Consider the following 21663-nt stretch of genomic DNA (forward strand, 5'->3'; position numbering starts at 1 on the left):
CCAATTATATAAGGTAAAATAGTTTCTGGTTTGTAAGCTTATTTTGATTTATATCCAGATTTTGTTAAATTTGTATTGAAAGTGAAACATCAATATTTGCCAAGTGAGTGACAGCCTGATCTGAAAACAAAATGATTCTATCTTTTAAGTCAACCATTCTGTACACCCCTGTATAGAAAATGTGAATTCTGCAAACTGGAAGAAAGAATAAGTGCAATGATAAATATCAAGGTGAAAGGATTGGAGAAGTGCTGGGTAAAGGAGTATAACATCTGTAGCACAGCGCGCAGGGACAGAGGAAGAGTAACACTCAGGCTTCAGGGCACAAACCATCTTACATAGCTTTCTTCCCTTTTTCATGAGTTTTTTTCTCCTAGCATCTGCTTTTTCTGGAATAAAATGGCATGCAGGTGTTGACAGATCTGGAGTACAAACATGATGTGACAGTTTAATGTCTAATCTGTGGACATGCCGTCACTACCTATAATGTATACCTACAGTCAACACAGTTACAGTACTCAAGTCGCAAAGGGAGACCACTCTCCAATCAGATGTACCTTCAACTAAAGTACACGGTCTTGATCTCCAACACAGATTCACCAGATAATTAGATTTACACGTTTAGTGCCTGACACTTGTTACTGCTTCTATTTCTTTATCATGATGTTAACCATGTATAATAATTTTGTTCTGGAATTTGAAAATAATAAATATATGTCGATTAAAAACATTATGGGTTTTTCTGTTGATTGGCTACCAAATTGTTTATTTTGCTGAATTACATATCAACTACGATGTGATGTTAATGAGATTTAATATCATATGCTTGTACTAGATGGAGTCCAGTTTCGTATATAGAGGATATCTACTGAGTGTGGAAGGGTTAATTATCACTTGTTATATATCCATTTGAGTGAATTAATTATGTAGTACGACTCCTCCTTGCCAGCTTCATCTAACTTAGTAGTTTAAAATCTCTGGAATTAATTTACTAAAACATAGCAAATTATCCTGAATTATTTTATTTTATATATGACAAAATTAAAGAAAGATGTGATATTTGTGACATCACAGGAAATCATGTTATTTAAATTTCACACAATGAAATAAAAAGTTATCACAAAATATACAATGGGCTGAAAATGATGAAACCATTAAGAGCTATAGAAGAATTTTATATAGCTATGGGTGAAATATGACAAAAAAATTATCACTAAATATCCAAATGTAACACATTTAAAGAAAAATTGATATGAAACTGTGCATTTTATTAATATTGATGTGGAATAGAAAGAAATCTATCACAATATGACTTTTGTTACTGTAAGTATATTCACTGTACGTCACATGCTGCTACACCAAGGCACGTATTTGTGGAACCCTTCTCATGCTCAAACTCAGATTCTGTGCTCAGGTCAAATTTGTTTCGATGATAAATCATAAAAAACTAGAAAATGTCTGTAAGGCATAAATGCCCCCGCTCATGGATGGGAAGGGAAGGGACGCGACAGGACGGGATGGGACGGGACGAGGGCGGGACGGGACAGGACAGGACAGGACGGGACGGGACGGGATGGGACGGGACGGATGGGACGGGACGGGACGGGACGGACATGGACAACACTATATGCCCCCCCCCCCCCCCATTTTATGGCGGGCCTAAAAATACATTTCGTCAATGATGTGGAAAAGTTTTGAATAGACTTGATTAGATCCAAATACTGCAGTTTTCAATGTTTACACTGGACTTTTTGGCTGTGTAACATCGTTTTAGCGAGTTGCAAGAAAGCTGGCTTGAGCACAGAATTTGTTCTTCAGCATGAGAACGGTTTTATGACTATGAGCCCAGGACTCACAGTACTACACATGTAGGTGCTAACGGTTACATCCAACAGAAACATGCAAAGTGCATACAATATAGATTTATCACTGAAATAAATAGCACAGTAATTAATAATAATAACTTCAGGTTCTTATATATACACCGCTTTATCACAACCTAGTCTGTAGGTCGTCTCAACTCCTTAGGGAGCATACAGCCGGTGCTACCATTTCGGCGCTCACAGTTAGCATTCAACAATTCTAGCACTGCCCAACCACCTACTAATTTACAGCTGAGTATACTGGAACAAGAGGAGTAAAGTATCTTGCTCAAAGATGCAACACAGTGCCGTGACGTGACTCGAACATGCAACCCTTCGGTCACGATCCTGGTGTCCTACCACTAACTAATGGCCTCCAACCAGTAAACAATTTTGTAGTGGATCTGAGGTACTATCAATTAAGATTGATTAAGTGTCCTGGTAAATTACCTGACAGATCATCACACTTGATATAAAATATATGTTGTTAACATTATAATTGATTCTATAACGGCAAGAATATTCTCATTTCTTATTGACAAAACAAATAACAATAATGAAAACCCTATTATATAATAAACATAGGTAACATACTCCTTAATGCTAAAGTTAAGATTTTCGTTAATTCTTTTGGCCTAACTTACGTTTTATGGCAAGAGTCCTCATGGTGCGGTTCATCTGTTTGAGGAGATCATATTTGGTGTAGCCACTCCCCAGGATGAGGTCAATCTCAGAGAGGCCGCTAGGACTGTCCGGTGGGGAAAGGTAGGTATCCGTGGGAGCCAGGGAGTAGTCCGACTCAGACTCAGAGGACTGGAAAAAATACCAGTAAAACTATACCTTCCAACGCATTTACAAAACCTTATAGATTCCCCGGCCAACTTTAGACTATATCCCATTTTTTGAGATAGGTGATTTGATGACATATATAGTATATTACAAATTCAAATTACACATGATTGTTTTACCTCATTATAATTAGGAACCTATATTGACAGGCTACAATGTAACTGTACTGATTGAAGCCTATAATGGGTTCTAGGTACATTGTATGATTGAACCCTATAATAGGTTCCAGGTATAATGACAAGCCCCAGGTATATATGACCCTTTAACAAGCTCCAGGTATAATGACGAGCCCCATGCAGGTATGAACCTATAACGACAAGCCCCAGAAATGGCCCTATATCAAGCTCCCAGGGATAATCCTGGAGGGGGCCATGGGGCCATCGACCCCTCAAAACTGAAATTGACCCCTCCATGTTCCAATTTTCTTTTAATTTTACATACAAATTTGCCACCCTTAATTTTGATATTAACTAAAAACTGCTGAAATGGCCCACTGCTCTCAAATTCCAGGATTTTCCCGGAGCTCCAGATATAATGACAAGCTCCAGGTATAATAGGACCCCATAACAACAAGCTCTAGGTATAAAGCATCTTTATTATCTGGTTATCTAGGTGTAGCGTCCTCACAACTACCAGGATCCTAACTAGAAAGTCAGCACTTTTCTAAAATCTATTTAACATAAGGATAGACATAAAAAGTGAGCCTGGAGAGATCAACTGTATACATTATAAATGCGACAAGAAATAATTACAACACCCACAACATCAGAAGATTAAATATTGTTCAGCTATTTCAGCGTATTCACGCACTCTGTAACATCTCACCTCTTTGTCCTCCTCAGCGTGAGCAGTTTTCTGCTCTATAGGGAGCTTGCCCTCCAGGAAGTCCTGTGAAAACTGTATCTTATATGGCACCTGGTGATAAAAATTTATAATCACATCAAACAAAATTCTTTAAATAAGAAACTTTCTTTAATCATTTATATAATATATAAAATTTGACAGATTTATAAGAGCAGAGATAAACACAGTTTGGTATACAATAACAAATTACTGACCAGGTAGGTATCCAGAGTCAGTTCATCCGTGTTCTGCAGTCCTCCCTCGTACAGCACATCAGGGTTCTCGTAGATATCAGACTCTGTAATCCACAAAAACAAAGTCAACATGGGCATATTATCAAATGATGGTCAGAAGTAGGCAATGCCAATAAACCTCTCCTTAAAATTAAACAAAAAAAGATGCAAGAGAATTTTACATTGCGTGATACTTAGTTTTCTTGGTTTGTTATTTGATTTAATGTACAAAAGGTTTTTTTACCTGTATCCGAATCATAGTCCCCCTCATCTTCTGGCAGCTTCAAGTAGGGACAAACTGTAAAATAAATGTTTTTTAGTTTAAGTAACTTGACAAAGAATTCCATCAATTAAATGTGTAATATTTCGTAATTCTCCTCCTCATCCCCTTTACACTAAATTAGTTCAATTAACTTGTGACCTTGACATTAAACTTCTGGACACAGCTGGCATAAATTACTAAGTCATATTTATGTTTGTGACTACTTGCAGAATTTTTCATATTTTTCTATTTGTTATTTCTTGATTTTTTCTTCCAGCTGGTCACTAGCAAACAGTTAATTATACAAATTTTGGAAAACCTTCATTTCTTTGAAAACAAAAATGATGTCTAACAAGAATTCCACGGAAGTGGATGTGTCGCCTGCGTAGGAAGCTGGGAGATAACGCACCAGCAAGACCAGCATCGCCTCATTGGTATTCATAAAAATATTCTTGAAAATGCAAGTATGCTTAGCACTGCATGAAGTTTGAGTTTGATCGGCCCAAGGAAACTCAAGTTATCGCACGAAAACATATTTTCTATTTATAGTAACAGTGACCTTGACCTTTGACCTTTGGACCTGAAAAGCAATCCCAAGCAAGCACTTTTGGTAAGGAAATACTGCATGAAGTTTGAGTTTGATCGGCCCAAGGAAACTCAAGTTATCGCACGAAAACCTCTGTGCGGACGTCGCCGACACCGACATACATGTAGCAATACCTATGTGTCACCAGCTTTTCGCAGGCGACACAAAAACTGGACCTTAGTTGTGACCTTGACTGTTGACATTTTCTCTGCAGCCTAACCTTTCCTTACATCTTAATGGATATGTTCTCATTACTATTTTGAAAGAAATTGATGCTTTAAAAAAACTTGTATCAGTTTTACCAGAGTAACCTTGACCTTTGAACTTAAGCCTCTGTAGCCTTAGCTCATGTGTCTGTATGTAAACATTGGTATCTAGTGTGATAACAGTAATATCTGACCTTTAACCTCCTCTGCCTTGATCTTGATTCCTGATGTAAACAACTAGTCTATGAGTAAGTTTACTTATTTTCCACCCATTCATTTGACAGGATACATCAGGATGGGTGCTACACATGCTGCGGAAGAGCACCTTGTTTCGCCTCCATTTCCTTTTGTAAGTGTTTTAATGTCTTTCCTTAGTTTTTGTATCATATTTGAATTTTGTTTGGTTGACAGTGCGTGCCTACCTTTAGTTTGGTTGACGTTGTGTGCCTTTCTTTAAAAAGGCTGACAATAACGTCCCTACCTTTAGTGTGGTCGATGAAGTAGATATGGTTTTGGAAGCCCACCAGGAGATCACATTGAGCATTGAGGAAGCACAGAGCAGTGAGAGAATCCTCCATGGTGATCTCTGTCAGCAACACACAGAACTCATCCCAAATCTTAATGGCTCCATCCATACTGAAACCCAAAAATATCATCTAAGGATTCAAATAATGGAATAAAGGAGGTGGTATATCAGTACAGAATGCATATGGCAGTAAATAGTCCATCCCTTAATCATAATTTTCGATATAAATATACAATTGAAACTTGTCTGATATTATGGTCCTTAATTAGTGTTTCAAATCGATGGAAATCCTTCAAGGAATGAAGCAGTTACACAGCACAGACAATGATCTTTTTAAAAATAGTAACGGTGACCTTGACCAGACAATTCTGCAAACCAATTATGGAAAAGTAAATAAAAATTAAATAAAAATAAACAAAATGCTATATAGATAATATAAATAAATAATTATGATATTATTATTACAATTTGTATTATCATGATTAATTATACAAAAAATTAAAATGAGATTGTATTATTTCCAGTGCGTGTAATCACGGACTTATGCAAGTCCCTTTGTGTATCTCTCCTTCTCTCGATATTGTAACGAAGGTTAAAGACCTATATAATTATTCAGTTTCTGGTTAATCTGAATAATATGTATATACGGTTTTAGTTTTTGATGTTCAATATGCTATATTCACGAAGCACTTGTATTACTGTATACTAATCGGGCCATTATCTAGAGACTGTATTGGGAAGCTATCTACAAACTCGTTAGGCACAGCTGCTGGCTACTTTAGTATAAGTCAACATTCTCTTTCACTTGGAAACTTTCCAATGAGACAAAGAAAACACGAAGCCTACTTTATCAAGTTTGATTTTTTTTGTCTTATACAGATATGTTGTACCATATAATTATAGCATTGATCATATCATGAAATAATGAACACATTATCTAAAGATCTTTTGCGGAAGGAGATAAAGTGTTGTTTGGGTTTTTTGTTGAAAAATTATTCGGTCCAAAAAGCGTAGTAATCTGAGATTGATATAGTTCATGATGCCCATTGAAAAAACTTGCCTTTTCGTAAAATTTTAACATTTTTTCTTTGATTTATTGATCGTTTTCATATGTATTTCATCACTTTATAGCATTAATCATACCATGAAATAATCAACACAGCATTTAAAGATCTTCCGCGGAAGAAGAAAGTCTGTTGTTTGGTTTTGATTTGCCCAGGCTTGGTGAGGACCGCTATGAATGCTGTACACGGCATCCAAAAAGTTAATAACTTGTTTAATAACTAAACAACAATACAAAAACACATCATGAGGACATATAGCTCTGAGTATTTAAATTGAATTCTAGAAAGTTCAATAAATTCAATCACTTATTTGTTTAATAACATATTGATTTAGGTGAACCAGTAATTATAAGTAGCCCATATACATTGCAGAGCACACATAATCTAACAGACCCTACCTGGCAGAACAGAAGATCCGGAGAGAGGAGGCGGCGTCCAGGCCTACAATAGGGCTGTTATGTTCCAACTTTTTACCACTGATGCCCAAGTCCTTCTCATCTACTGTCTGATCTTCATCTTCTATAAAGTACCAAAAAGAACTTGTCAATGATATAAACTGAACATAAAAAAGAGTGAAAGTGTAAATGTTTTCGTAGCAGCAGAGAGTGGACAGGACTTAGTATGTTTACCGACAGATTATTATAAGATTTCCTACTGTAAGTATTCTAACCAACAATGGTTTCCACCTCAAACATCAGGAAACTGTCATCAATATTTCCCATACCCCCATTCCAACCAGAGATGGTTTTAGATTGTCCACAATCTGTCACATCTTTTCCCATTCCAAATATACCCAGTAATAATTTCAAGGCTTCAAGAGCCTGTCCTCACCTCTTTTTATATATCCCACACCCAAACATTGATGGTACCCGGACCGCTTGAGTCTGACTGCACCCTTTTTCTTCCATCTTAAATCCAACCATCAATGCTCCCCATGTTTCAGAAGCAGCCTTCAGACTCTCCATGAGACAGCGAATCTCACATTCAGTATTAGAAGATTATGATGCTATTTTTACCCTTTAACAGAGTCAATGTACTGACCTTTAGACTTCAATGCCCCCGACTCATCAGCAGGCAGTAAGTAGTGGAAGTAGACAGCGCCGCTCTGGTGGCCAGTCAGGAAGGAGTAATCCTGTCACACGAGACAATAGTCTCACATCACCATATTATAACATGTTATTCATATTTATACGGCAATATGTTGCTGAATGTTACTATACTGTATACATCCTACTCTTAAATATAAATACATTTTACATTTTACAACAATCTAATTTCTGAAGTTTAAGTGGGGTATAAGGCTGCTTGTACTTGTACGTGTGTAAACAGAAATCAAAAGCATTTTTTTTCCTAAACCATATAGTTTTTTGGGTTTTTTTTACTCTAAATCAATTACTTAGAATAGTGACCTAGCTTTAAGCTTCAGACAGCCAACATGTAAGAATTGAATGGGAAAATAAATATCATCATGTTGTATATGTACACCCCACAGACAGAAGTACACATACCAGTCTGGTGAAATGCTGGACGTCCTGCCCGCAGCACACCTCGTGTTTAAGTGTGAGGTTGGGCAGGTCCCAGATCTGGAACAGGGCGTGGGAACTCATCTGACACATGGTGATCAGGGCCTCATGGGCCACGTCATGCTTCATCATCTGGATCTGAAACACAGATAAACACTGTAATTAGTACTCCATTAACACTGCTGTCTTAACGACCGTTCTGAGCTTTTTTAATTTGTTTTCATTTGATAAGTTCATCATGTACAAAAAAATACAAGTTGTAAGCTTATTAAAGAGAACAGTTATTTGCAGATTTTGCTATTCAGAATAAGGCATAAACAGCTCCATTTATATTCAATCATCCCCAATCACCAAAATTCTTTAAAGACTTTAATTAACCTCATGTGAAAAGGCATTTTAGGGGAAGAATGAAGCTTTTCTTTTCATTATCTTTCTTATTAATGGATTAATACATTAACTTTTTAGCACACAAATCACTATCTTGAGTTATCAATGAGAATAGGATGCATACAAATGCCTTTGATTGAAGTGCAATTTTAAAACAAGTGAGATCCTCTGATGTATATACTTAATGGTCAACAGTACTAGTCTGGCTATATTATTCAAAATTTCTATTTTACCATGACACTCAAAAACAGACACTCTGGATTCTTTGTTTTGAAGTGCATTCCAGAGACTTATCACATATTTATATCACCACATTTTTTTTATTTTTTAAAGATTAAAATAAATGTCTAGTGTGAGTGGAGAATGATTGTTTTTCTCCCACTCCCGGATAGAAATTAGTTCATCTATATACATTATGATAACTCTGATTAAAAAGGGACAGCATTGAACAGTTTTCATTGTGATGTTACACATGTATATCACATCTAATTTTAGTTCAGAATGGGTATATTGATGTCACTTACCGGTACAGTCAACAAGGGAGAAAACTCTATGAACCGTTGGGGGGAAAAATGAATCAAAAAAAGGGAATGGCTGTGTCACTTAAGTATATGTTCAGGCATGAACTTTGTCAAACAGACAATTGACCCTGAGCTAGATTTTACATTTTCAAACTAACACTTCTGCTGACAAAGAGACATTCGACCCTGACCTTGTCCTTGTTGGCCTTGAACTCCATGTACTTCTGTCCACGAATCACTGGGTCCATAAATAGAATCCGACCATCCTAAAAACAGATAGGTTTCACAGAAATGCTGATGTATAAATTGGGTATGAAATTAAATACAACAGTAATTCAGAATGATACAAACCATAATGTTTGCTTTCTTTGTCCTTATATTATGGAATTGGACTGTAATACATAACTTCCATAACTTGATCGTCATTTGTCACTTTTACCTCCTTAATAGGGAAAAACCTTGAATTTGAGAGCAGTGGTCCAATTTTCAGCAACTTTTAGTCAATGTGAAAATTATGAGGGGCCATTCTATGTAAAATTAAAAAGAAAATTGGAACATGGAGGGGTCAATTTCTGTTTTGAGGGGTCAATGGCCCCATGAACCCCTCCAGGATTATCCCTGCCTAACCAACCAACAGTAGGTATACATATCTTTGTCCAGAACTGTATACAGAAAAAGATCTTTGTTCCCAAAAGTTGATACCTACCTCCATCCCCAGTAGAAGGTAGCTGTGACGTATAGGACAACAGTTGCCCTCGTCCGTCCACATGGTGGCTGAAGAGTTGAGGTCACACAGACTGTAACAGTTACACACCACCTCGTTCCCGGTCCCGTTTTCTGTGGCACGGTGGATTGGTATGCCCTTCGGACCAGTCCTGATCAACCAAAATTAAAGGCAACACATTTATTGACCATTACCTATGATGAAGAACATCTAAAAATTCCTGCATTTTTCACTAACCTTGCAGTTTAAGAGATTCTTTATATTTGATTATGAAAGATACATATAGGTAATGAATTAAGAAGAAAACCTTCTGCAAAACCTTAGATATTACTCCAGCTCATAACACATCATTGTTTGTGTTTTACGTCCTATTCACAGCTTTGGTCATTTAAGGACGTGCCAAGGTTTGGTGGTGGAGGAAAAGCGGAGTTCCCCGAGACCAGTCACCACTGACCTACGGCCAGTACCTGGGGACTGCCCTACATAGGTCTCGAACCCACAATTAACCTAGCGATGGAGGGCTAGTGGTAGCAGAATGTCAGACACCTTAACCACTTGGCCACCACGGCCCTAACACATCATACAAATATGAATAATTACTGTTTGTTATAAATCGACAAAACATGTACATATTTCCTGTCAGCTTCCATGCTTGCAATGACGTCATCTGAATGTAAATCTTGAGAGTGTATTGCTGGCTTAATTGTGATGTCACAATTAAAACAATGCTAGATGAAATGCAATCTGAGACTAACTTTACTTACATCCCCATGTACCTGATTTCTTACCCAGGGTATTCCCTATTGCACACAGGGATAAAGGATATATAATAATATCTCATAACAGCATCAAGCTCAGTGTATCATAATTGGATAAAACACATTTTATGATATTTTCCAGGTGACTGTCCACTGTAGTTTTATTACATGAAAACATTATTTCTTACCTTACACCTCTTTCCTCTCCCCTTCCCTTAGAGCCGGTGATGTAAGGTATCTGTAAGTTGTGGACGTCCCACACAGCAATACGACAGCATGGGTCAGTCCTGGACAAGAACGAACATCAATAAAATTGTCAAATTTATCACTTAAGATCATTACTTCAGAATTCAAACAATTGAAATTTTCTCTAAAGGATGTACTGGTATCATATTACTCCTAGAAACTCAATATCATAAGTGAAAAGACACCCTTAAAGTAAGTACAACACACATATTTATAAAGCATTGTATAACATTTATATAATATCAGATTAGAAATTGATAACAATAACTAGTATTACAGTGAAAGACCTTGAGCTGAGAAAGGTCACCAGGTGAGCACCTACCTGGAGGTATAGACCCAGATCTCCTGGGGATTAATGAGAAGGAATATAACATCAAATTCCCTACTGTAGCATACACTCATCACTGACTGGAGGGGAGGCACCACATGCGGGGGTAGCACCGTCGTCAGGTTCTTAGACGTTTTTCTGTGGAACAGCCGGACACTGAGGAGGAAATGTAATATTGGTGATATATATACACTGAAAACTTCTTTGTTTTTTCCATATTACATACACAATACACAATGTATCATCATATGTATGTCTGTTATTTTGTGACGTGTAGCGGCATGTCCATGTTCCCAGTGGACTTACAAACACACTAATACATCTGCACAATTAACATGCAAAATTTATGCATGGTACGTCATACTAACAATTGTTCTTGACATGAACGGTATTATTCCTGTGAAACATTACTTATAGCTATCCCAGATGAACATTCAATTTACTTCCCAAAAAATTGAACCAATCAACAATTACATGTATATTTGCAGACAAAATAATGTTGATTGAAGAACAATGTCACATTGCCATAAAGTAATACTAATCCAGCCAAAACTGTTTTGAAGAAGCTGATCAATAAACGCACAGAAGTTATATTATGATCTCTCTGAAAAATCAATTGCAGGAAGTTTAGGGTGGGGAAAAGCAATCCCCAAAAAGAGAGGAGAGTCAGTGCAAGGGGAGGTAACCTTACCTACTGTCATCTCCTAGAGACACAACCCGGGTTGTTTTACTCTCGTGGCCTGACAGAGAAAGACGTGTGACACGGTTGCGGCTGAGTGCCCAGAAACTGTAGAACTGATTCAGCGACCATAGCGTGATGTTACGACACGTACTAACGTAGAGAATATTGTCATCTGTGAGGCCCATCCATAGTACACCATCTGATGATACTGTGATACTGGAAACAAAAATAAAGTTTAGTCCACAAAAATCGTATCTTATAAACATGTATTTGCCAACAGTATAAAATGAATCAATGCTTACACACCTGCCAAGTTAAAACAAAAATGAAGTTAGGACCACAGATGATGAAAATGCAAGTCAAGTCAGCTAACTGCAGGTCATTTATCAATGTAAAATGTTCAAAGATATAAAAATCAGTCGTATTACATTTATACTATTAAAATTTGCATTTTACAAGACAAATATGTATTTTTTAAGGAGTAATTAATTAAGAATTTCAAAATTTGAAAAGGTGATTTTTAAACCTTTTCATTTTAGGAGAAGCAGTGCAAATGAAGGAGATTCAAAAATATACTACAATCTGCATAGGTTATGGAGGTAATTTGTAGATTGACCTAGACAAACACAGGTGACTTGGCAGATATGTGCTTATAACACATCACTTCAATATTAATAAAACTCCTTTTATAGTTTATGAAAGCTAGGACAATGGGTAAGATATTGAATTAGCATACTTGTAGACAAGTTCCATTGTGTCCAGTGACCACATCCTGATGGAGCCGTCCAGAGACGCGGTGACGATGAGAGAGGATGAGTCGGGATGCAGCAGTAGGTTGGTCACTGCACGAGAGTGACCTCGGAACGAGTGTACCATCCCTCCCATCAGACTCCACACCTTCACTGTGAGTATATAACATAAACCTTGACCTACACATGGCATACATCAGGGTACTATACAATTCAAGTCACCTTGAAACATCTTTTACAACATTTAAACTAATTAACATCAAGATGACAATCAAGTCAATTTTAATATCAGACTTTTTTTTAGAGAATTTACTGTATATTATTTTTGAAACAGAAAAACAATGCCAGTTTTTTTCCAAACTGACCGATTCTTAAAATGTAAAGAAACATCCAGTCGCAAAGGGGTTGAAAATGTACCACAACTGTTAACCCTTTCACTACTGTAGGCCATAATGGACTCATCCAGATCAATGCATAGTAGAGTCTACTAAAGTTGCATAGGGGTGAAAGGGTTAATACAGTCAAACCTATCTATATATAGACCACCAAGGTTCAAGACTAAAACAAATGTTTTATAAACAGGTTGTCATTACATAGAAAATACAATTTGGGATATTCTTAAGGTAGTAGGAATAGGCAGGTGGTCTTTATAGAAAGGTAGTCTGTATTGCAAACTGGTTTTAATAGTCAGGTAGTTTTAAAGGTGTGTTTTATGTATGATGTTAAAGATAAATGCTGTTTACCTTCGCAGTCAACAGAGGAAGTGATAAGGACCTTGGCACTCTGGGAGTAAACACAACCCGTGATCGACATCGTGTGGGCCCTGCAGAGACACGCAACAAACAGAATACATCAGTGTAATAAATATATAGATTATATACATGTTTGAGTAATAGATCTCCTCAAGTTATCGTCAATATAAGACAAGTTATAGGTTTCACTGATGTAACACAGGAAGCTGGTTAAATACCATTCAGGTTAGTCCTTAACTATTTCTTTGTTATATTTATCCTGTTTGGAACTGGATATTTTGTGCCAGCAAATATGCATGTATTTCATACGTACATCGTTTGTGTAAACGTTTAATATGTACATCGTTTGTGTAAACGTTTAATACGTACATTGTTTGTGTAAACGTTTAATACGTACATCGTTTGTGTAAACGTTTAATATGTACATCGTTTGTGTAAACGTTAATACGTACATCGTTTGTGTAAACGTTTAATACGTACATCGTTTGTGTAGAAAGTAACACTTTGATATCACATATTTCCAAACTGATGAATCTTATTGAAGATATATGTATGTTCTATACATGGCATATTCATCAAATTTTAGTGTTAAAGGGTACGCTGAGAAGGGGGGGGGGGGGGTACTTAATATATTTGAGAGTATAACGTACTTCTCATATTTGAACAGTCTTTTGCCCTGGAGGTTGTAGACATGGAGGTCAGTGTCGGAACAGAAGTACAGGTGTTGGAGGTGGTGGTCCAGCTCAACCTTCTTCACCCAGCTACCACCCACATTCTCCAGCGTCTTTCTGCAACACCATATCATATACAGTACATTTACCGGTACTCATACCATATACATACACTAATCTAATACATGTCCATTTATCATATGTATATGTATATCATATTGTATACCATATAATATATACAAACAATATATAAATGTACCACATCCATGTCACCTATGTCTAGGTAATTAGCAACACCTGTCTGTAAAGAATAAATATTACCATTTTAGTTTTTTTGCAATTTTCCCAAAAAATAAACATCTGAAATTATATTTAATTCTTAAATATTTAATTATACAACAACTAATATGATACTGAAGCAGCTTTATATAGACAGCATGAAAAGCTAAGGATATTTTGATGAAGTCAAAGAAAAACATCAAAACAGTACACTATACACTATCCATTGACTCATTTATAGTTAAAATATCCGCCTCATCAATATCGCAGAAAATGATCCATAAATGTCTCAGTAAGTTATTAACATTATCATAAGTTATTCATCTGTCAATCAGTAAATTAATCATCTTCCATCATGTTATAATCTTTATCCCTAGCGAGATTGATCCACCTAAACATTCACAGATTAATATCATTACACTAACTATCACCTGTTAAATCATCCATTCTTACTGCAGGTGTTATTCATGGTTACATATGATACATGTAACTAAATAACTCATCTGTGTACTTACTCTAGATGTAGTTCATAGTTGGATAGGGGTTTCAGTTCCATGAAAGAACTTCCAGCTGCTTGGCGAAATGACCAGATCTGTTTTTGTTTTTTAAGGGAAAAATAAATAAATATAATTATGTATTTGTTACTGAATTTGTGCCAGCCTTACTATGCATGTAATTTTGATACTAGTACAACATGTATGTGTACTTCAAATGGCAATTATTTACTGTTATCCACAGGCTCATGCCATTGGTTCTACACAATATTAAGCGATGACAATTGCTAGCAAATTTTAGAAAAAGTCTGTTGAAAGATTTGATACACATTTATCTTGACATAATGTACATGTATCGATGATAAAAACTTTTCTAAGAATTAGGTAGAAGGGGCATAACTCCCTACATCAACGTGAATAAATCGTCAGACTTAAAGATCCTTGTACATTGTACCACTGTAAAATCCTATAACTACATATTGGAAACTGTTTTTATCTGGGTGACTAAAACTTTGAAACAGCATTTCTGTAAAGAAAATCATACCTGCGCAAGTGCGAGACTTTAACTTGAAAATTTAAAAATTTAATAAAATATCAAATCAACCAGATAGGCAAAATAAAAATAGAAACTGCATTTCATACTTTCAGATGTACGTTTTCAAGCAGAAGTCTTGTTTTTGTTTGGCGTTATTGTGTTACCTACCTTGGTTCCGTCGACGCCCCCAGTAATGAGCTCATCAGTCACGGAGTTGAACACCATAAACAACACTGACCTTAGTCCAGCTTTGACATTACACGTCTCGTCAAAGTCACGGTTCAACACCTACATGACATGTGTACATTTTTTTAATATTTTACATCTTGATCAATGCAGAATCTAGGGTCATATGACGATTAGACACTATGATGTGTGTGTCATCTGACCCATCATCGATGCACTTTGAAACTTGTGTAATGCACATATGATCTCATTTTTAATCTTCTATCTCAAAAATGCAAAAAAATTGTCTGTGCTATATGTATAGTCTGACAACACCTATCTTAGTCCCTGAACACATAGCTGTCAAACCTCCCTCATTAGGAGGGAGACTCCCTCATTTTGACCAAAATTTACCAATCCCCCTCGAAACTCCATCATTCAAGTCCAAAAACTCACACGAATTCAAAATCTACATCCTGTAGTCAAATAATCTTCTAGTTAATTCAATGTGTGTGTTATGATCATAACGGGTGTGTCTGGATCAAATGAATGCTTTTAGGAGTTATTTTGATACATAAAAAGGGAAAGATAAATTGAGCAAAGCAATTTCAGTCCCATTTCACATACTTTCTCCCTCATTGGAAATGTGGAATGAGGGAGATCTCCCTAATTGGAGGTTTCAGAGATTGAAACCTAAATGTGAATACCGGTAATTTCCAACAGTGAAATTCATAAAGAAATATATATATCAGTAATATAAAAATATTTTATGTCATAATAATGAAATAGTGTTAACAAGAATACTCAACACAAACACCATATTTAGAACTAAGACCTATATATAGAACTGGCGTACCTTTAATGAAAAATCTTTGGACAAGGCGAAGTAGCAGTTATACTTTTTGGCGTAGACAATGTAGGTCAGAAGTCTGTATTCATACTTAGGGTACAGCAGATTCCTCATCACTGAAACACGGAAGGAATGACAATAAAATACCTACTCCAGTCACTGTATTTAGATGTTAAATACTTCAAGCTTTCATCAACTTGATATATATACAATGTATTTATATAACCTACTATCTACATGTATGTGTTATGAAGGTAGGAGACAGCTACGTATACTAGACGTTGCTACTAGATGTTCTTAGAAGTTGAAAACAGCATTACGATGACACGAAAATGTAATTTGTCCACTGTGATGTCATAAGTCAAATGACATCACAGCTATCAGCTATTCCATCACTGATTAGAACTATATTTTCCTTTCAAAGTAAATTTTAGTAATTATCATATGTACATGAAATTAAAAAGATAAAAATAATAGAAAGATCATCACCTTTTGCATTCTGAGTGACCTAACAGAGAATAATTTTTGTTGTAATGTGGTGATCAATGTACAGGTCACCTGTTAATTGACCAATGCCCACATACTTATCCAAAGTTACTGTATAGTTAATATGTGTACTGTTATATACATAAAACTTTTTAGGCTATACACTGTTATACAGTAAAACCTAAATCTGTTTTATATATTCATCAATGATGTTTTTGGTTGAGGTGAATATGTGGTTAAATGAAAGCTGAGAAAGAGATTTTAAACACGATGAAGTCAAAGTAATAATTATATTCACCGAAATAAAAGTACATAACTGGTATCACAGAGATAATCCCGTAGGAGGCCATGGGGTCATTGACCCCTCAATGTTCCGATTTTCTTTTAAAGATTTTCCCTAGTATCGCCTACCTCCATGTAACCAAAAAGGATGTAGGATAATAAGTGTCATTTAATAGTATCACCTACAGATATATATCTGTTGTATAATAATAATACCCCTATATACATATATATCAACACCTACCCCTGTTATCTACATTGTCCCGTTTCCAGGAAGTGATGCCTTTACTGTCCAGAATAATGAACTGTCTCATTCTGCTGTTGTATGCCACTGTTTAAATATAATGTTTAAGTGCCTATCAAAACAATGTTATATATATATATATCCATCAACAATCCATGTCAAACCATACTATGACTTGTTAAAGTTTAAATTATGAGAAAACATCACTAGAAATCAATTAAATTTTTCATTTGTTGAAACAATAATAATCTTTAGATAACATTTACACCTTCATTATAAACCTCTTTGTATATTCGGAATAATATCTACCATTACTTATTTAAATTATCTCGGTATCATAGCACTTTTACAATTGAGCACATACTTACACCCCATAATATCAGCATTTTTCTTGCCGTGCTCATACGTTGCTCTGGGCTGTATACCAAAGGGAATGTTAGTATATTGTTCTGAAATAAGAATTTGTTTTCCATCGCTTTCATCTGTACCCGCACTGGAAAGTGATGTAACAGATTCTGTCCTTTCTAGACTTTTTTCAACCTTTTCCTTTATTTTCTCAAATATTGGATCTTCATGGTCATCTATCAGTGTCTTTTCATCTTCCTCATTTTCATCATCTTCAGCATCAGCTTCATTTCCTTTTTCCAAGTCCTTGTCAATTTCTCGGAGTATTTCCTCAAACTCCTCCCCCTCAGGTACAATTGATAGCTTATGTGTGACTGCCCGAGTCCTAGAGTCTGACTGGAAGCTCACAGATAGGGGAGGTTTAGAGGCCATATTTATTGTTGGAATCTCTGTGTCACCGCTCCCAGAAAAGGCCACATGCTTGTGTCCTGATGGGGGGACTATCACATCTGTGGCAACAGCCATCATCTGCAGACATAAAAACATTGTACCAGAATGTATTATACTTCAACTTCAGCTGAACTTTGGGGTAATGACGCATTCTTATAACAATCTATTGAATATCAAATACTACGGAGGTCAGTAGCACTCAATTTACAAGATTGATGATGTTAAACATTTGGAACACATGCAATAGCATTCAATTTACCAGATTTATAACATTTGCTAAACATTCAGCTAAGGTGTACTATATAGCATGGAGCTTCTCATAAATTACAGAATTCCACATGAACAGACCCCCAAAACCTCTTTTTAAACTTTTGTTCAGACTTTTCTAATTAATTGATGCCATAAACAGGAAAAAATTAATTGATAACAATGGTAATTCCCTAACAATTTAAAAATAGTGCTTATCAAAAATTATAAGGGGAGATAATTCTAATTAAGTTGTAGGTATGACAAGTCAGGTAGGATATAACCTTAAATTAAGCCAATTTATCTTGTGTTAGTGCCTACAGTAATCTGTATATAATTTGATTGTAAAACATAGCTTTATTTAGTAGGAATATAACTTTTAGTCTTATACCACTCTCAACATTATAGTAACTTAACTACCAGGTATCAACACACACCACACCACACTCTTCATTAATAAAAAAAAAACATTTATTTTGAAAATCAGAAAATGAAAGTAAGGGACCATTCTGCTAAGAAAAATTATGATTACAACAAAATAACCATAATTGTAAACATTGTATTGTGACAAATGTCAACAAATTTTGACTAAAACTATGAAAAATGTGAAACTTTTGATATAATGTATTATAGTTGACTGGATAATCATTGATTCATGAGAAATCAAAGAACTGTAACTATGACAGCGACAAAGGAAATAGTAACCAATGACCTTAAAAGAAGCAAATATAAAGTGTTAATGCACATTCACTGACTTACTGAAGTTTTTTGTACACAACTTGTAATGTTTCAGAGATATTCAGTGAATAATATTGTTTCTAGAATGAAGACAAAAGATGAGTGCATGACCTTGAGCACAACATCTTGAAACCTGAAACTCATTCAAGGTAATATCATCATACCTTACACTTGTATGAAGTTCCATTAACATCTATTGAGAAATGAAGTCACTAGAGTAAGGATAATTAGAATAAGGATAACTAGAGTAAGGATAAAGAAGGTGTCCCATGTAACAGCATAGGTTATATACAGAGAGAACCCTATGCTAGTTATTCACTCTAACTTATCATGATGTTTTAGAAATTGTGCTGGCTGAAAAAATGCCTTTTGTCACTTTTACTATTTTCAATTATATCAGCTTAATTCCCAACACTCTTATTGAAACCAGTAAAAATGTATACATTACTGCACTAGATATATATATAGTACACGTACATATGTAGCTGGTATGTGTCTTGCTCCCTGCCCATAACCAGTAACAATCAGCTTGTTTTACCCTTTGGCTTGCAAAATGCTTTGATGTGGGGTTCAGTTTTGAGAAGGAACACAGTTCAACTGATTTCTTTTGCGCTGAATATATTATATACTTACCAGAAATGAAATTTTATTAATTTTAGGACCATAAGTTTTATCTACATCGTAGCTCCTTTGGCTTGACCTATGTTATACCAAGGGACATTTATAATGTCCCTGGTTATACATTATCAATTATATAAAAAGATTTAAACTATCAATTAGTTAATATGACACATCTTTATTCAATTAAATGCATTCACCAACTGGCACATAGATATGCGGTATGTAGTTATAAGGTGGGATATATTACGTTTCAATATACACTATATGAATATTTCATTACTGTGTATCGACAGAGACTTCAAATATAGTTCACTGAATGAAAACAACACGAAATTGGACGAATGCCGAGACTAACGGACGCTTGACATACATATGAAATGACAATTAGCATAGACGAAGTGTATCCGGTGTCCCAAATATCACAGGCCTGTATATATGTACACCATATATATATGTACAATTTCGAGTGTCTGCCATCTAGTGTTTATTTTGGTATACGCTTACTGGTTTCATGAAATCGAAATGGTAGTAATAAAAGCATTAATATTAATAATAAAAGTATCTTGTCATCTGCCAAAGTTAAGCTTAACGTAGGCTACTGGATGATCAGTTGTTTTGAACTGATAGCAAGATCTTATCATCGCAGGACAATAGGATCAGTGGTTGATAATATATAAAATCAACACGGAACTTGTCACCTGTACTGAACTAAAAGATAGAAAATACTCACATGTCCCTCAGCGCGTTAGAACTCCTACATGTTAAGTTGTCCATAAGTTTGTAGCTTCAGTCAGTGCCCGCCATCCTCCATGTTGTTTACGGATAGCAACGATTGCAGCGACGTCTTGGAATTTAGTAAGGGCGATAACTCGATTACGAACGCCAGCACTGTGACAAGGGTTGAATAGAAGAAATTTATTTATACCGTTTCAAACTTTATCAAATGTCCAAATCTGAACGTTACACAGCATAGTAACTATCTAAAATATAACCTGTGCATTACTGAATCTAAACGAGAAAAAGATAGATGTTATAGCGGAAATACCACTAGCATACTAGGGGAGGGGATACATTCAATGAACTATAATCCGTGTTATTTTTGAAAAGGTCATGTACATATAACGGATCTTTTCTTCAATAGGAAAAACACGACAATATTTTTTAACGCACATGTGCATTTTAAATAACTAGTTAATTATGATACCTGTCACTTATAGGGAAACAGCTCTTCAAGTTTCAGATTTACATGTGTATACTTGTATGTATTAGTTTTACTGTCACAAATAAAGTTTCACTACTTCAAGTCACTCTTCAAACCTGACCTTTTGTTTTTCATCTCGTTCTCGACTAGTCTCTGTCTCTATAACTCAGACATTGGGCTTATCTATGAGTATTATTGTTAACCACGGACTTAGATAACAATATATAATTCCGTGGTTAAAACATATATCTGACCGTTCTATATATGAGTGTGTCATGAAATGTTGGTAAGTAAAGGACATACATGTACGTTATTAGGCTAAGTTTGATATATCACTAGGTATTATTTAATACAAGCTCTAAGATTGTTTTCCAAAACCCTGGAAATTGTATGTATGACATATTTGATTATTATATGGTGAAAGCAGAGAAGTATATGGCTTTATATGTCTCTGGTGAAAGCCATCTCGCCTATTATATCTCTCGACATACCATTGCAAATATAATGTCAACTAGTAGTCTCCAATAAGGTTTTACTCATACTGGATATGATTCTCCATTCCCTAGCATTGTTTAAATTCAAATGTAATTAAAATGTTGTGTAACATTTCAAATCAAACCCGACACATGATATATATTGCTCTACAAACGAGAACAAACCGGACGAGAAAGTCAAGCTTTCCAACCGGAGTGGGAAAATAATCTGCCGCTTATAGAAAACCATTGACTGGCTACTTGGAGACAGCTTGGATAAAAGTGGGTATAATCAGGGACAGTATATATATATATATTTATATATACGTCCCTGGTATAATGAAAGTATCAAGCGTGTTCGTCAGCAGCATTGCACGCTGGCTGAATGTAGCTAAAAACACAAGACACATAAATGACACTGGTTTTTGTCATCGTTTGAAAAGTGCTTTCGTGCAATTAGCGGTGTTTGCGTTCCGAATTCC

General features: G+C 35.6%; 1 protein-coding gene across 4 annotated transcripts in view; it reads right to left on the bottom strand.

The window, feature by feature from the left end:
• Nucleotides 1–20344, bottom strand: part of LOC110448841 — a 57363-nt gene extending 37019 nt beyond the window's left edge. For 3 of the 4 annotated variants that reach the window (XM_021495310.1, XM_021495308.1, XM_021495307.1), the window contains exons 1-23: nt 20238–20344; nt 17476–17980; nt 17108–17194; nt 16102–16211; nt 15249–15368; nt 14567–14643; nt 13752–13889; nt 13093–13172; nt 12337–12502; nt 11610–11816; nt 10913–11074; nt 10533–10631; nt 9569–9737; nt 9054–9128; nt 7940–8092; nt 7473–7563; nt 6830–6950; nt 5323–5477; nt 4032–4085; nt 3770–3852; nt 3537–3626; nt 2507–2675; nt 339–389 (exon numbers count right to left, since the gene is read on the bottom strand). In XM_021495310.1, coding sequence (XP_021350985.1) covers nt 339–389; nt 2507–2675; nt 3537–3626; nt 3770–3852; nt 4032–4085; nt 5323–5477; nt 6830–6950; nt 7473–7563; nt 7940–8092; nt 9054–9128; nt 9569–9737; nt 10533–10631; nt 10913–11074; nt 11610–11816; nt 12337–12502; nt 13093–13172; nt 13752–13889; nt 14567–14643; nt 15249–15368; nt 16102–16211; nt 17108–17194; nt 17476–17980 — 2962 coding nt within the window. In that variant the 5' untranslated portion in view covers nt 20238–20344. The remainder of the gene's footprint in view (nt 1–338; nt 390–2506; nt 2676–3536; nt 3627–3769; nt 3853–4031; nt 4086–5322; nt 5478–6829; nt 6951–7472; nt 7564–7939; nt 8093–9053; nt 9129–9568; nt 9738–10532; nt 10632–10912; nt 11075–11609; nt 11817–12336; nt 12503–13092; nt 13173–13751; nt 13890–14566; nt 14644–15248; nt 15369–16101; nt 16212–17107; nt 17195–17475; nt 17981–20237) is intronic. The other variant, XM_021495309.1, reaches the window with a different exon arrangement.
• Nucleotides 20345–21663: the final 1319 nt, after the last annotated feature.

The sequence above is a fragment of the Mizuhopecten yessoensis genome, unplaced genomic scaffold (assembly GCF_002113885.1).
Source record: "Mizuhopecten yessoensis strain PY_sf001 unplaced genomic scaffold, ASM211388v2 scaffold4359, whole genome shotgun sequence".
NCBI classification, from domain to species: Eukaryota; Metazoa; Mollusca; class Bivalvia; order Pectinida; family Pectinidae; genus Mizuhopecten; species Mizuhopecten yessoensis.